This window comes from Opisthocomus hoazin, chromosome 2 (genome assembly GCF_030867145.1).
Source record: "Opisthocomus hoazin isolate bOpiHoa1 chromosome 2, bOpiHoa1.hap1, whole genome shotgun sequence".
NCBI lineage: Eukaryota > Metazoa > Chordata > Aves > Opisthocomiformes > Opisthocomidae > Opisthocomus > Opisthocomus hoazin.
The window spans coordinates 3,873,373-3,885,528 of NC_134415.1; the positions used below are offsets into that span (position 1 = coordinate 3,873,373).

The 12,156-nt window shown below is 49.8% G+C and overlaps 1 protein-coding gene across 3 annotated transcripts in view; it reads left to right on the forward strand.

The window, feature by feature from the left end:
- Window positions 1-698: 698 nt before the first annotated feature.
- Window positions 699-12,156, forward strand: part of SMOC2 (SPARC related modular calcium binding 2) — a 149,007-nt gene continuing 137,549 nt past the window's right edge. Inside the window, exon 1 of one of the 3 annotated variants that reach the window (XM_075411947.1) lies at window positions 699-1,052. In XM_075411947.1, the coding sequence (XP_075268062.1) occupies window positions 978-1,052 (75 nt within the window). In that variant the 5' untranslated portion in view covers window positions 699-977. The remainder of the gene's footprint in view (window positions 1,053-12,156) is intronic. The other 2 variants (XM_075411937.1, XM_075411953.1) reach the window with 2 other exon arrangements.

A 12,156-nucleotide genomic window follows, 5' to 3' on the forward strand; every position in this document is an offset into this window, starting at 1 on the left:
ATCCCATTGGCCTTCTGGGCAGCCAGGACACACTGCTGGCTCAGATTGTCACTCCTGTGCCAGGACAGTGCCACTTTGCAGCCCCCAGCCCCCCAGCCAGGCCCGGCTTTGCCCCCCCCAGCCCTCCCCACGCCCCAACCCCGCAGCCTCCGTGCGGTGCCCGGGGGGGCGGCGGTGCCGGGGTGCAGGGAGGGCGTCGGGGGGCACCGGGAGGGGGTCGGGGGGCACCGGGAGAGAGTCGCGGCGCCTCCTCCCCCCCCCCCCCCCCCCCCCCAAAGGGACTGCCGGCATTTGTACGTGTGGATTGGGGAGGAGACGGGTGGGGGGGAGGTTTGGGGGGGGAACGACCCCTGGGGGGGGGGGGGGAGGAAGCCGGCATCCCCCCCCGCCCCCCCCCCGGGAGCAAGGGGAGGGTTAATCGGCGCGGATCTGTGGGTCTGGGAGGAGAAAGCTGGCTGGGGAGGGGTTGGGGGGGGAGGATAAGAGGAGAAGGGAAGAGCGGCTCGGCTCGGTCGCAGAGCGCCGGGCTCCGCAGCCGCGGCAAACACCGGCGGGGCTGCTGCGGGGGACTCCTCCCGCCCCGTCCCGGTCCTTCCCCTCCCGCACCCCCCGCCACGGGGGGAGACGACTCTTGGGGGGAGGGGGGGGGCAAAGAAAGAAACCCCCAGAGTTAGGCGGAGGGAAGGAGGGAGGGGTGGCCCGGGGGAGGCGGCGGGTCCCCCCGGCAGTGCCTGCTTGCGGAGCATCTCCGAGCCGGGGCTGACCCCCCCCGGGGAGCGAGTGGGAAACCGCCGGGGTTTCGAAGCGGGGGGGGGGGGGGAACCGAAAACAGAGGAGCTCGGCTGGGACCTCCCAGCGGGAGCGATTGAGCAGAGCCAAAGCGAGCCGTCGGAAGGGGAGGGGGGGGGGGGAAGAGCCATCATCCCGGGGTGAGTCCCCCTCCTCCGCTTCCCGGAGCCGCCGCTGCCGCCTGAAGGATGTGGGTGCCGCTGCTGCTGCTGCTGCCGGAGCTGCTCCCCGCCGTGCCGGCCCAGAAGCTCTCCGCCCTCACGGTAAGGGGCGATGGGCGCCGGGGTCCCCTGTCCCCCCCCCCTACCCCCCTTCACCCCACCTTCCCCCGGGGAGGCTGCTCCCCGCTGCGGGCCAACGACCGACCCCCCCCCCCCCCCCCTCCCCGGGCCGGGATGCGGGGGGAGCATCACTCACCCCCCTCCGGGTCGGGATGCGGGGGGAGCATCCCTCACCCCCACGTCGGGTCGGGATGCGGGGGGAGCATCCCTCACCCCACCTCGGGTCGGGATGCGGGGGGAGCATCCCTCACACCCCCCCGGGCCGGGATGCGGGGGGAGCATCCCTCACCCCCCTCTTCGCGTTTTTTTCAACGGGGGGAGCACGGCTGAGTGGAAGTTTACCGGGGGTCTCCGCGGAGCTGCGGGCCGGTGCCGGTGTGCCTTCATGCCTTTACTTCTCCCGGAGAGGGATAAGGCTGCGGTGAGGTCCGCTGCCGGACCCGCCGCGGGTTGACCTGTTGTACTTTATTTTTAATCGCAAAGCGGGGTGAAACGAGGCTTTTCGGCTATTTTTGGCTCCGCGGTGCTAAAGGTGGGGGCTCCGCGTTGGAGATGGGTGAGCCAGTTCGGCAGGCTCGCTAAATCAGCCGTGACCGCTTCCCCGGCCAAGAGCTGAGGTTTCGCAGCTCAGGGCTCGGGTTCGGGCTGCTCGTGGAGCTCGCAGTGTTTGCGAAGCTATAATTAATGCGATCTGCAGGAATGAAAACATTTCTCCTTAAAATGTGTTTTTAAACAAGTGCTTGGGTAAACAGAACGGGCAGCCAGTGCCCCTTTCCAGCTGTTTTTAAGTGTTTGGGTGAGGGCTGTGCCCTTCAGAGTTTATTATGCTAAAGTTACAGGCAGTTGCGAAGCGAAAAAGACCCTAATTTTGTCTCAGTCTTTCAGAAAATTTCTGTAAAATACTGGGATTTTATCCTTTCTTCCTCTTTTTTTCCTTTTCTGTTTGAAGAAGGGAGGACAGGGACAGCTCGGGGAGAAACGGCGGTGGGGGATGGCTGAGATGTTCATACCTGAAATTCTTCAGGAAAAGTTTTACTTTCTTGTCTAGTTTTTTTTTTTTTTTTAGGAAATGATTTGTAGATTAGAAGCTGCTAATTGAAAACCTGAAAGGAATGAGTTTCCTCCATGGATTTAGTGATGTGTGGCATTTAAAAGTGTAGGACAGATAAAGTCAAGTGATTGTCAGGTTTTACTTCTGAAGAACCTCATCTGAAGCACCCTTAGACTGTCCGGTGACACGTACTATTCTAGCTAACAGGTTAACATTGCAATTTAATTCCAAGTTCACTTTCACAAACGTGTAAACAGAATTTACAAGAGATCACGTGTTATATTCTTTCTTCTGTACATAAAAAAGTTCTAAATATTACCACAGAAGTAAATTGGAAAAGCCACCAAAGCTTAGTTTGTCCAAATGTACAATAAGAGTGATCGTGACTGTTGTGTCGCCTTTAAATGATACGTGACTCAAATGATGCCAGAGCCTTTTAGCAGATTTATATAAATCACTGCTGAATGTAACTGTCATGGAGTGAGTGGTTGCCGGCCTCATGAAAGGGAAGAAAAATCCAGTCAAGGGCACTTGGGCAAACTATTTAAAAATTAAATATCGTAGAGTCGTGCAGATGCATTTGACTTCACCGTTAGCTGAGAGATGTCTCAAGTCCCTCTGTTCCCTGTTGCACCCATCCAGAGCGCACGCTGTTTGTGTCTGTACCTTGGAGTAGCGCGCGTCTTTACGAACCGCGGCCAGATAAGTCCGTCCTGGTGGAATCCTCGCCCTCTGTTACCAAAAAGGTGACAGCTTTGGAGACTTTCAGCTTCTGGACTGAATTAAACTTGAACTTTTTGGCAGGGGTAGCTAGCCTAGTTAGTAGAGGGCTGTAGAGAGTGAGTCCATGTGAGTTTTTCCACTGCCTGTGTTCTTCTTATAGAGACGGCAAGCCCGCACGAAGGTTAGCCTCTGGTAGGAATCCTTCGATAGGATGGGTGATGAACAGGCAGACACCCGTAGGGAGAACTCCACACGCAGTCACGCTCATGCACACGTACTTTTTACATCTTCCCACAAGACTAAACCTTGAACGAGGCAGGTTTATTTCCACTATTTGTGCACTTCCTATTTAAACAAAAAAAGCAATGCTGTTACAGCAATAAATACCACAGCACTAAATCGTTCTTTACTCCTGCAGTCATTTCGCTTACAGCTCACAGGTTGTATAACCCTTTCCCACATGTACCTTTCTCAAATATTCATAGATAGTATCTGCATAATTATAAGCAAAAACAAACCCAGGCTGTGTAGAAAGACCAAGAAAACATATGACGTTTTCACCTGCTGTGCTGTCGTGTGAGTACTGTGTCCAGTTCTGGGCTCCCCAGTTCAAGAAAGATGAGGAGCTACTGGAGAGAGTCCAGAGGAGGGCTACAAGGATGATGAGGGGACTGGAGCATCTCTCCTACGAGGAGAGGCTGAGGGAGCTGGGCTTGTTCAGCCTGGAGAAGAGAAGGCTGAGAGGGGACCTTAGAAATGCCTTTAAATATCTGCAGGGTGGGTGTCAGGAGGATGGGGCCAGACTCTTCCCAGTGGTGCCCAGCAACAGGACAAGGGGCAATGGGCACAAACTGAAGCAGAGGAAGCTCCAGCTGAACAGGAGGAAGAACTTCTTCCCTCTCAGGGTGACGGAGCCCTGGCCCAGGCTGCCCAGGGAGGTTGTGGAGTCTCCTTCTCTGGAGATATTCCAGACCCACCTGGCCGCGGTGCTGTGCAGCCTGGTCTGGGTGACCCTGCTTCGGCAGGGGGTTGGACTGGGTGACCCACTGAGGTCCCTTCCAACCCCTAACATTCTGTGTGATTCTGTGATTCTGTGACAACTACCATACTTTTCTACGCATCAGATAAAATCTTCTTTTTATTTGTGGTTGGAAGAATAGCAAAGAAAGACTGACATTTTCATAAATAACCAGAGGCCATGGGGACAGAGCATGTTTCACAGTGGACCCGAGTTTCAGGAGAACTGCGGGATGGTTACGGGGACGGTGTACACATCCCTGGTGGTAGCACGCTGTTGTGGGTATACGGAGCTTGCCAGGCAGTGGTAATATCAGAGGCACAGTCTCCTTAACTGCAGTGGTAAATCTGCCAGAAGATGAACCTTAGCAACCTCGGGATAATGAAATTTAAATTCACTCTAGCAAAAGCAACTCTAAAGTTAAGGTCATTTTTCAACAGATGACTACAAGGGTCAGAGGTTTTTCCCTGGCCTGTGGTTTGAACAGCTCTGGGTTCTAAGCAGCGAACTGGATGATGGCCAGGCAGGGAGGGGGGGTATCAGCATCTCTCTTTGCGTTTTCATCTGTCTAAACAGGTTTCTGGGCTGTTTTATGTCCTTGCTAGCTCCAGAAGCAGTGCAATTATTACTTTCAGAGAAGACTTCCTGTAGTTTACAAAGCGGTATGCCCCTTGAATCAGGAATAATATTTTTATATTAGATTTCCCTTGAGCAGAAAGCCCTGCAACAGCCACCTAGGTCTATAGTTCAGGTGATAGGTGCTTTTCAGATGTTGGAAGAGCTGCAGTAGTCCAACAGCAAGAAATTACAGGGGTTTCACACAAATAACACCTCCAAGAGATTTCTGATTGCCTGACAGTCTCATGTGACTGCGGGGACTGATGAGCATGTGGCTTCCTACAACCTTGACGATAGCCATCAGGGCAGTTTCTGGCAGGCGGATGCATTGGAGTAGTCAGCAGGGAGCAGAGATGCATCAGGCAGTCTGGAGTCTGGTCCCCTGGTCCTCATGGCTATAGCTAAAGTGAGTGCATAAGAGCTGTAACATGTGGCTCTGCCCGAACTGTGGACCCAGCCAAAACTCTCTTGGGTCCCTCTCTGTGTGCTGGGGTAGAGGAGGAACGTGAGGGGTGGGCTGATGCACACCTGAATCTTTCTTGGGGAGCCAGGATGCGCACCAGGGTCTGAGAGTTTCAGGGTTCTTGTGGGTTCCCTGGGTTAGAGATAGCCCAAAGTCACTTTGAGTTTGTACCAATCTTGGCATCTTGGCATCAAAAAATACTCTTTGCTACAGTTGCTCCTGGTCTCCTGTCTCCTGAGTAGGAGCATATTGCAATAATAGACAACGTGAGGGGAAACAGAATATTCCAATTATGAATTGCTGACTGAGCCACAGGGATGCATGGGGGAGGAGAGCACTATTTAGCATTATATTTACTGTTATTTCAAATAAACAAACATTGGCAACGGAACAATGGCTTTCATTCTGGGAAGGTAGGCTGGGCGCTGTCTCAGAAGAAACCCGGAGATCTGGAAGGGACCGTAGCCAATTTGGCTGCTCCCGGCTTTTCCTCCCCTTGTGTCAAACACTAATGTAAAACATTCTTGCGTTCCAGAAAATCTCTTCAGCAGCCTTGTTCTTTTTACCTTGTTTATGGAAAGGCAGGTAGCAGTCTGCGATTCTTGTAGTGCGTTGTTGGAATGTTTTCGCAGCGCGGTGTTTTCGTTCTGCTCTGTGAGATGCACCCACTCTTTCTGGATGTGTGAAGCCGATGAGAGCGGAGCCTTGCTGGCAGGTTGTATTAGGGGAATCACAGAATCACAGAATGTTCAGGGTTGAAAGGGACCTCTGTGGGTCATCTAGTCCAACCCTCCTGCCGAAGCAGGGTCACCTACAGCAGGCTGCACAAGACCGTGTCCAGGCGGGTCTTGAATATCTCCAGAGAAGGAGACTCCACAGCCTCCCTGGGCAGCCTGTTCCAGTGCTCCGTCACCGGTCGTATCTTGAGGAGATAGGTGCTTTTGTTTTGAAGCAGAATGTTGTGTGGAAAGCTCATTTTGTTCCTCGAGCAAGTCAGTTTGTGATCGCCACACTTACCACCACGCGTGCTTCGGCATTGTTTGTGCTGTATTTTTGGAACCATCAGCTTAGCTTTTATCTCAGCTGCAGCGTTGAGTGTGTGCATGTGCTTGTACAAACAATAGGACACAAGTGTTTCTTATTTTAAAATCTTGATGACTTAGAATGTACCACAAACTATTTAATTTTATTCTTTCAAAGCCCTGCTGAACCGTGTGTCCTTCTCAATACGGTATCGATCTTAGATCTTACAAAGGAAGAAAGCTTGCTTGAAAGCGCTTCTTGAAATGAACACCTCTGCCTGTTAAAAGTTCCTTTCATCAGAGGCTATTTCAGGGAACAATTGTTTCCTTTTTCTCCCTTGGCACATGCTTTGTGAGTATTCAATCGCATTTAATGCGCTGGATGGCTTCCACGACGCTCACCAATATAAGATGGACCACTAAGGTAGTTCAGTAAAGGGAAGCTAAACACAATCAAAGCTTTCCAAGTTAAGGACCCATTTGGATGGCGCCTGCAAACCCAAACATTTGGAAAAGTTACTCTAATTGTGACTCGAAAACCAAGACCGTAAATAAAACTGTAAGTGGCTCCAGATCCCAACAACATTGTTACTGCAAACGGGCATTGGTACAACCAAGGGTACGTCGGCTCTGAAAATAAAAGCACTTCCAACAATGCTTCCCTGCAATAAACTCTCAAGACATTTCTCAGTAAAGAAACAAAAACAAAACCTGCGAGGGTTATTATTGAAAGAGCCAGCAAAACTTTTGATCGGGGGTTAGAAGTAATTTTTCTGCACGTAGCCAACAAAAACTGTACCTTACAATGTGAAAGGCATAATGAAGATGGCAGGGTGACTGCCCACCCCGAAGATTTTAAAACTAGAAGCAAAGAGTAAAAGTGAATGTGGGCGAGGAGGGAGGAGCAGGATAGGGGAAACAGACGATCATGCATGCTTTGGCCAGCTGTAATGCTTTCATCCGTCCCTGTTGCCCACTGAACACCTCGGGGAACAACCGTGAGTACTCCTTGACGGTGGCAAACCTCGGGCACCAGGTCATTTTGAGAAGCCTCCGCAGGTTTAGCTGCTATCCAAAACCCGTCTGAACCGTGCTGGTTTGGAGATCGGGTAGCGAATCTTTTCAAGAGCTGGCTGGCTCAGGACTTTGCCGGTGTTTCTGTTTCTTCAGCCAGACCAGCCTCACCACGGGCGCAGCCATTTTCACGGTATTTTGGTGCTTCCATTGCCTCCCAGGCCTGAGAGCGGGACATGCAGAGACACCTGAAAATTAAAAACTGAGGCTCAAGGACCTATTTTTGAATGGCGAGTGAAGGTCTGAGTTTGGTTCAGGAGTGGCATTTTTTCTCTGAACAAATTCCTGCGTTCTCGGGGAAGCTGCAGAGTGACTGGAGGTTACATTTTGCGGAGGACTCAGGGATTTCCAAATATTTTGTGTTTTCGTTAGGATCAAAACCCAAATGCTTCCTAATTTTCTGGCTGATTCAATATTGAGTTTTGAGGTAGATCTTTAGAAAGTTCAGATGAAAGAGTCACAATGAAGGTCATTTCACAGTGAAAAGTTGGGAGAACCTCTCCTACGAGGAAAGGCTGAGGGAGCTGGGCTGGTTCAGCCTGGAGAAGAGAAGGCTGAGAGGGGACCTTAGAAATGCCTGTAAATATCTGCAGGGTGGGTGTCAGGAGGACGGGGCCAGACTCTTCCCAGTGGTGCCCAGCGACAGGACAAGGGGCAACGGGCACAAACTGAAGCACAGGAAGTTCCAGCTGAACATGAGGAAGAACTTCTTCCCTCTGAGGGTGACGGAGCCCTGGCTCAGGCTGCCCAGGGAGGCTGAGGAGTCTCCTTCTCTGGAGATATTCCAACCCTGGCTGGACAAGGTCCTGTGCAGCCTGCTCTGGGTGACCCTGCTTCGGCAGGGGGTTGGACTGGGTGACCCACAGAGGTCCCTTCGAACCCCGACCATTCTGTGATTCTGTGATTCTGTGAAAGCTGCCCAAAAGCACGTGGACTGGTACTTAGATTGGTGTGGTAACACTTTGTATCAGAGGGTTTCATAATATGACTTTACCGAATTACTAATGGTCTTCAAGGAAGCAAAGTTAGTGCTGCGTCACGTCTTGCCGTAGAACCAGTGGAGTACGTTCGTGCGGAGTCAGCCCCACAAACTGAAGTTTTAGCCAGCCCTTGCAGAAGAAATTACCTTGATGAGTTAGTAACTGCCCTTCAGTGAATTTTTTTCCCCTTTCTAATTTATTAACTTTTAAAAATGACCACTAAGTATTTCATCAGCTGCTGAAAATCCAGGCTAATAGAGAAGACATCCTAGAATTCTGGTTGGGATGGAAGGAGAACACATTTCCTGAAGGTGATCCTTTCCAGCTCTCTCCCTGGCTTGCTCACTGTGCCGCTAGAAATGCCGCTAGATTCTGCTCACTCCAGAATCTTTACCTGATTCCTATCCAAAATCTAGCTTTTTTTCTTCATTTACTTTAGGCTGCTTGTTCAGTCATCTTCTGAGTCACTGAGTAAAGATCTTTTTTTCTTTTGTGCTACCTTAAATTTGTTCTGGGGATGTAATAGTATACTTGCCTGTCTTTTAGGTGTTCATTTTTAAACTGCATACAAATTAGCTGTCATACATATGCTATAAATCTTCGACTCGCTGTCCTGGAGCACCTAAAGAGTACTTACATGAAAACAAAGAAAATTCCATTGCTCTGGAATGCTCTTTCTTTATGTATGCCATGGCTGCATGTGGTATTTTACAGATTTTTAGGACACAACTGCTGTCACAAAGCGCTCACAGTCTTTAGTTAGGCTAGATTTATGGTGCATTTATCAATCTGCTGAACTCTGTTCAGTATTAAAGCAAGATACTGTCAGTGAATAAGCAGTTAAATGCACAGGAGAGGTCTGTATGTTTTTTGAAATTAATGTAAAGTCAAATAAAGGTAATAAGGATGGACTCACTATGCTCCGTGTAGCAAGCTGCGGTATGTAGAAAGCCCACAGATCCTGGGCATGCGTGGATGTCACGGAGGGAAGGCAATGACTCCGTTTCATTATCTTTCTCCTGCTCTTATCTGGAGCAAAGCAGAGAAGTGGTGGAGTTTAGTCTGAGTGAAAGTCTGCCATTGAGTCTCATTGCTCCTTTGAAAGAGGGAGAGAAAGGAGGGTGATATTTTGGTAGACACACAAACTATTTAACCGTATCTTAACCATGACATGACAATGTGAACAGAAAAGCTGCTAAACAGAAAACCAGACCACGTGTCCTAAAGTATCACAGAGCACAATGTGTGTGATCCGCCTGTGATCTAGATCACACGATCTAGAGAACTGATTCCCAAACCATCCTAGGTGCTGCTCTTTACAGTGGCATCTTTCTGCTAACGGTAGAGCTTCAGGTCTGGGACCCCTTTTTGGAGAACACAAGATGGAAATGTGGCATTGGCAGCATATCAGAAAGGCGGTGATGTTAAGATGTGAACATCTCTTCTCAGTGAGGCTGAGAGGTGCTTGCCATGCTGGCTGTGGTGCGCTTGGCTTCATCCGGACTTTCTATAGTCATAGAATCAGAGAATGGTTTGGGTTGGAAGGGACCTTAAAGATCATCTGGTTCCAAACCCCCTGCCATGAGCAGGGGCATCTTCCACCAGCCCAGGGTGCTCAGAGCTCCATCCAGCCTGGCCTTGAACACTGCCAGGGAGGGGGCAGCCACAGCTTCTCTGGGTAACCTGGGCCAGGGCCTCACCACCCTCATGGGAATTATAGGCATCCAAACACACAGGATTCCTGTTTGGGACCATGACGTGAACCTAATAGTCTTAAAAAGAGAGTTACTTTCAGAGGCATTGTAAGGACACATTGAACACGGCTTCCAAAGTGACTCTGGTTCCGTTGCCACAGTTAATGTACTTGTCCTCATGTCCAGCTGTGTAGGTGAAGAATTATTTAATGCATTTAATCACAGTTTTTTAGTCAGTTCTCATTCACTTTAGCATCCACATTGACACCACTTAATGCAGCCAGAGGGGTGCCAGTAAAGCTGACCTGGGCTCTGTAAGGTGATGTTTGTCAAGGGCTGCAGTCACTGCCTGCCACCTTTCTGTGCCAGTAGAGCTTGTACAGCACTGCTCAAGGCCAGCGATCAGGCATCATGTGGTCTGGCGTGCCTGTCAGAGCGAAAAACCAAAGTAGCAAACGTCACTTTTTAAAGTCAAAATTTCTACCAGATAAATGATACGAAGTAAGTGAAACCTGGTCCCAAGTATGCTATGTTGTAGCAGAGGATAGCACAAATTCTAAATCACAGAATCACAGAACGGTAGGGGTTGGAAGGGACCTCTGTGGGTCACCCAGCCCAACCCCCTGCTGAAGCAGGGTCACCCAGAGCAGGCTGCACAGGACCTTGTTCAGGCGGGGTTTGAATATCTCCAGAGAAGGAGACTCCACAACCTCCCTGGGCTGCCTGGGCCAGGGCTCTGTCACCCTTATAGTGAAGAAGTTCTTCCTCCTGTTCAGCTGGAACTTCCTCTGCTTCAGTTTGTGCCCATTTGTCCCCACAAGACGGTACAGAAGTGGAAAAGACCGGCAAGAAAGAGACCAAAGAAAACTGCCTTGACTGTGTGTTAATTTGTTTAGTAAATTGTCTCTGGTCTGTAGGAAGGCTTACTTTTGGGAGGCAGCTGTCAAAAACTTCGCAGACGTAAGATGAAAAACAGAAAGGAGGTCTATACAGATCTTCCTCTGTTTCTCCTCCTGTTCATTCTGTTGCAAGGACTTAGGCTGGGAAGTCCCCCGTCTTCTTCTGTGACACTTTAGGGGTCCACCACAGGAGGGAGAGCAAGAGCAGCACGGTCCAGCTCTCTTCCCTCTGGGAAGGGCTGAAGGCAGGGGAATCCCTTGTTCCTCTGCCCAGATGGGTCAGTCTGGAGGGGAGGAGGGGGAAATCTGGCCACCTTCATCTCTCAGCACTTGCTGCTCAGTTGTCCATCAGATAGGCCCTCAAGTGGGAAAAAACTCACATGGAAAAAGCCTCAGCGGGAACTACTGATGGGTGGAGTACACTTCTGTGGAAAAGAAAGTGCCCCTAACGACATGGCTGGCCTTGACAGTAATTAATCATTAGAACTGGTGAGAGCTCAGAGCCGGCTGGTGTGGACAAGAGGGAAAATATGGCCTAAACTTATGAGCTGCTCTTGACCATGGGACACCAGGAGGGGTTCAGCCTGCAGAAAGCTTGTGGCCTGTTCATTTAATTGTCTGTATCCATACTGATTCTTTTCACGGCATTTATTACATTAATTCTGGTGAGCAAGACAAAACAGAGTGGACAACTTGTTTTCCACACTGTATTTAATGGGATTATGTTTCAGACTGCATCCTCCTGGGAAGGCAGTTTTCAAGCATGTCAAATTTTTGATGGATTTCAGCCTAAGTGGATTTAGTTGCAAATCTGAACTTTGTACAGGAGGTTTTATCTTTCCATCTTATTTCCTCCTTGAAAGGTTCCATAAATTATGTTTCTGAGAGAAAGGGAAAGATTTTTTTGAAGGAAGTGTTCATTTGGTAAATTGCTGCTCTGTTTAAGTTTCCTCTTTCCAGGTGCTGAATGACTCCCAGAGCAAAAGTTCTGTCATTGCTTGGTGATGGACTTCCATTAGTTCGCAATAAAACTACAAGGCAATATTCATGCACTGATAACTGATTTATTTCTGAAGGAAAAATAGCAAAAAGCAGAGCTGAAATGTCTATTTGTCTGCACCTAGTGCAGTAATTTTCTCCAGTGCAAAATGGGTGTGCAGCGCTGCTCTTCTGAAGTGTCAGTGTTTGCGTTCGTTAGACACAAGACCAGGTGAGATGGAAGGTGTTGAGTCAGAGTATTTCCTATGAGCTGGCACAGGCAGATCTGACACCAGGATGAAATGGCTGATAGAGATTGCTTTATGCGTCTGGGTGGCTGGTGACAAACCCACAGCAGCACAGTAGACAGAGCACGGGTGATTTGGTAGAGTACCTGGTGAGATAGCCACAGATTCACAAGACACGCAGTATTGAGGTAAAACCAAAGAAAAGAGCTAGCAGAAACCTTGTCAGTAGGAGCGAGCCCAGAGGAGCTCCACACTGATGTCCCTTCTGACTTATGGTTTTGTCTGGGCTATCTCTGGCCTCTGCAGATTTTGCTCCAA